Source organism: Oryzias latipes, chromosome 15 (genome assembly GCF_002234675.1).
Source record: "Oryzias latipes chromosome 15, ASM223467v1".
Classification (NCBI taxonomy): domain Eukaryota; kingdom Metazoa; phylum Chordata; class Actinopteri; order Beloniformes; family Adrianichthyidae; genus Oryzias; species Oryzias latipes.
The window spans coordinates 14,384,617-14,389,083 of record NC_019873.2 but is presented as its reverse complement, the minus strand read 5'-3'; the positions used below and the strand labels follow the sequence as shown (position 1 = coordinate 14,389,083).

The 4,467-nt window shown below is 36.8% G+C and overlaps 1 protein-coding gene across 3 annotated transcripts; it reads left to right on the top strand.

Moving 5' to 3' along the window:
* Positions 1–1,014: 1,014 nt before the first annotated feature.
* Positions 1,015–4,240, top strand: LOC105358356. Of its 3 annotated transcripts, none has more exons than XM_023963727.1 (4): positions 1,015–1,123; positions 1,378–1,540; positions 3,185–3,363; positions 3,440–4,240. In XM_023963727.1, the coding sequence occupies exons 2-4, from the start codon at positions 1,445–1,447 to the stop codon at positions 3,951–3,953; spliced, it is 789 nt and encodes a 262-aa protein (XP_023819495.1). In that variant the 5' UTR covers positions 1,015–1,123; positions 1,378–1,444; the 3' UTR covers positions 3,954–4,240. The 3 variants fall into 3 exon arrangements, with proteins under 3 accessions (XP_023819495.1, XP_023819497.1, XP_023819496.1); XM_023963729.1 differs by having other exon boundaries at positions 1,028–1,123; positions 1,405–1,540; XM_023963728.1 differs by lacking the exon at positions 1,015–1,123 and having other exon boundaries at positions 1,149–1,540.
* The last annotated feature ends 227 nt before the right edge of the window (positions 4,241–4,467 follow it).

The following is a 4,467-nucleotide window of genomic DNA, read 5'->3' as shown; positions in this document are numbered from 1 at the left end:
CTGCCTCTTTACCACACTGAACAGGAAGGAAACAGCAGGAAGTTTCAACCAGCTTTCATGCAGTAGGAGATGTGCATTTCAAAGACTTTTGAAAAAAGTAGCATGGAAGTCTTTGTAAGGTGAGTTAAGGTAATTAAGAAATGCAGTTTTAATCTTAAATTCTCCTAAATATGTCCTGCATCATTAAAAAAGAAAATGCTTCAAACAACGTGTAAAACACACCAAAAACATCATCTTCGTTGGAATGTGTCTTTAACCAAATGGCTGCAGCAAAGCTTGTTTGGCTGTAGAGAAAAATGTGTATCAGATCAGAAGTCTTTGCTGGTTTTGCACATTTAGTAAAGCATTTAGAGTTTAGATGACAATGCTTTGTAGTATTAAATGGTTGCATGCTTGTGTTGGCACGACCCAAAAATGAGCATCAACTTGTAAGAAGAAAAAAAAAAATCTATAATTCTACTGTCTATTCCACAAAAACTATCATTTTGTTAAATAAAGCAAGTATAGCTGCTCAAACACAATGTCAAACAAAATTTCTGCTTTGTTTTTAGTCTCTTTTGTGTGTGCTTTGTAAGACTGTCACTACAAAGTGTTACCTTGTGAGATCTAGCGAAAAAAACACTCGCTGCAACAAACTGCATCTGTGTTGTGACAGGAAGCTTAAACTGTATTTTTTTATATGCTCTTCGTGGATGTCACGATTTAAAGTAGGGCCATCTGACTGTGTCTTAAAACTTTATTCACAAGAATTTTATTTTCATAGGTTTTTATACTTTAATATTGATTGAAAAAAAATTAATTTACTAAATACTCATTGGCTGCCAATTCAGGCAGTGAACATTACATATATAGTAATAATTTAACTAAGGCCTAAAAGGCATGTAAAAATGTGTAAAAGGAGAATTAAAGGATTATGTTCAAAAATAATTTCTAAATTAATAATGAACTTTACATTTTCTGCGTAAAGTAATTCAGGTGGATTCTAGATTAAAAGCTTTGATCTGCACCTGCCTGGTTCTGTGTGGGTAAAGGGGCTTGCCTCATAAGGTAGCAGTTTTATTCTTCCACTTTCATTTTGAGTTAACATATCAGAGTGCACAACCTGAACGGCATCCAGAGCGCAGTAAGTTTATGCTTCCATTTGTTCGAGGATCACACGTGTTTTAATAGTCTCAAATTAAAACATTTAGAGCAACCATGCTATATTTTTTTTATTTGTGTTTGTTAAATAAAATGTGCTATATCTTATTTCCAATTTTTTTTCATAAAATAGTTCCATTTTAATGAATTCTCAGCTAGAGAACTTTCTTTGTTTTCTCTGTTTGTCACAGATTTTTATCAATGGCTATGGTTAATTTGATGCCTTTTCCACAACAGTTATTCATCCAAACTTTTTTTCAAAAGTTGAGGTTGTCCATCATCATCTTAACAACACAAGACAAAGATGGGGAATGTGAATCCTGTCGTTGGAATGGCATGGTTCAGCATCTGTGTCTGCCTTCCTTTAACCTTTGTGGTCTTTCTCTTTGCCTGTTGGAAGGTAAGTGAAAAAAAAAAGAATAAATTATATATATATATATATATATATATATATATATATATATATATATATATATATATATATATATATATATATATATAAATAAAGTCAGGGGCAGGTTTAGCTCGTGCTGGTCCGGCGTAAAAACATTGCGACTCGTCCTCAAAGGAGGGTTGTTTCACTGTGGCGACCCCTGATGGGAGAAGCCAAAAGTGAAAGAAGAAGAATATATATAAAGTCAAATGAACTTTAATTCATGGAATACTTTTTATGCATAACGCTGGATTTTAAGTGATTAACACGAACCCCTCCAAAAATTGCAAACATATGCAAACTGCACTTTCATGAAAAATAAAAGAAACTTTAAAGAATTAAAACTAAACAGTTGTAAAAATAGAACAAGGAAAGAGCTAAAAAAGCTCCCCATACAGCAGATGATAGTGAAACTTAAAACTCCTCACTGTAAATAAAGTCTTCATAGCCTTATGCAGACTATTCATCAGAGAAGTCCCAAATTAACATCATTGGTCTGGACCCCAGTTTGAGTTCCTGGTGGCTGGGGCCTTTCACACAGGCCCTGGTCAAGTCCAGCCAGGCACGACGTGAGATCAGTCTCCTATGGACCCACCACCTGCAGGAATGCTCAAAAGTGGCTGGTGGCTGTCGAAGGTTGGAGTCTCAGACTGTCCAACCCTCAGCTACGGTCATAACCATTCTACTCTTAGAAGGTAGTCAGGCGGTGTTGGGCTTATCACTTCGTATGTCTGCTTCATGGAAGAGAAATGTTTCCCTGAAGCAAAAGATACCATTTAGATAGTCCTTTTCTGCTTTACAAAATGGTCTACTCAAACACAACATCAGAACTGAACTGTCAAATTGAAACAAAGGTCAAACTGGAACCTTACGTTTTTTTTTTTTTTTCTTGCTATAAGTTTTCAGACAGGCCTTGATTCCATCAACTGTACAAAATGTATTTTCAATTCAGAAAATGGAGTGATTAATATAAAAAGATTTTTACAGCAATAGCATGACCCTTCAGCTTTTGAGTCTAGGTAACAGTGTACAATGTATAATTACATTATACACTAGTTTCCGACACAACCACATTTTGATTTATCTGATCCTAACTTTACCCCTCCTTCTCTTTCTATCTTTGTACTACATGATTTTGTTTCAGGGGCTCTGGTTTGACTCTATCCAAACACTTTACAATCTAATTCTGACCCCTTTAATCTACAATCAAACATTTCCCTTTGTGGAAATTCCAACTTTTCACTTTGGAGGGGTTTCAGTGTCTTAATGAACTCACAAGATTTCTTCGGTAGAAAAGGCCTCTGGTACAGTCTACCATAGCAAATTTTCCCGAGTACAGGGCCACTTAAGGTCAATTCAGAAGAAGAAAATACCAGAAAAGCTAATTGATACACAGAAGTTTCCATCGATCAGGTATACCACCGTTGCTCTGCTGTCAAAGGTTCCACTCACCCATGTGCACACACACTGATGGTGACAGAGTTGCATGTGGAGCGCTACAGCCGTCACTGTTCAAATGTATACATGTATATTAGACACACTTATAAAACTTAAAAAATACTCAGGCTTCATAGGTTGTCTTTTTTTCACGAGTGATCATTTTTCCTGCAGGCAAGAAGAGGACAGGTTCCTGTCTACTACATGAACCTTCTGATATCCAATCTAATCCAGCTCTTCAGTATGATTGATTGGGTAGTTCAGAGCAACGGTGTATCATTCATATCCCTTGTTCTCTTTCACATTGCTGCCATTGCCAGTCTTGGATTTAGGATGGGCATTGCTTTGGAGAGGTATGTAAACATCTTCCTTTTTGTCATGGATTTTTAATTCCCTGTAACAATCATGACAATGTTGTCTGTCTTGCAGGTACTGTTTCATCGCCTTCCCACACTTTGAATACATCAGACAAACTAAAGGCTCTGTGCTGTTCTGTACCACTGTCTGGGGTGTTTGTTTCATCATGGTCCCCATTCCACTAGCCTTTAATAGAATTTCAACTAGTCTATTGACTATTCTGCCTGCTCCTGTGTTCATCATTTGTCTGGCTGAAACCATAAGACTCATGTGTCAAGCAGCCCCTTTCGCAACCTTAGTCCCCAACGAAGTTAAACAAAGAATTCTGGCAACTTTGATTGTGTTGATGCTCAATTACAGTCTAATGATCTTCCCTTGTGCAATTGTAAACATTGTATTTCCAATTTTCAGTTTACTCAATTATTTTCCAACTGGTATTGGTTGTTTATATCAGTTCAGTTCATTCATGGACTTGATTCTTTTTGCCTTGACACTTAAAGGCCCCATTGACAAGTTGCTCGGGCGTTTGTGCTGCTGCTCTATGGCTTATCCTGTAGTTCATGCAAGCGCCCCAATGTCAGTGTGAAAAAAGCACAAATACAAAATAAGCTTCTGTGTACATACGAAAAGAAGGAAAAAGCTGTAGCTTTTGCAAATAAGACAGGTAATAACACACTGCGCTGTTGGAAGCATCTCAGAAGTAAAATATAAATAAATGACTGACAGATTCAAAAAAGTAACTAAAAAAGCAATGTGAGACAATTCTATGTTAACGTATATTTTGAACTTCTATCTACAAATAATCAAATGAGATAAATGTTTTTATTCCTGTTTCTTGATTGTAATTTTTGTATTAAAAATGCATGACGTATATGTCGATGAAGGTTCTTATTCATCCTGGGGACATCTTGAAGTAGAATCATGAAATATAGACTTGAAGTCTTTTTTCTTTCAAGTGGCTTCATCAGTCTGAGAGGTGCTGGGTTCAAGCCCCACATACAGTATATCCTCTAGATGGGTCACCCACATTCCTGCAGTTGAATGGCTCATCAAGAGGAACATTGAAGGGAAGCTGGGGGGGGGGGGGGGGGGGGGGGGCT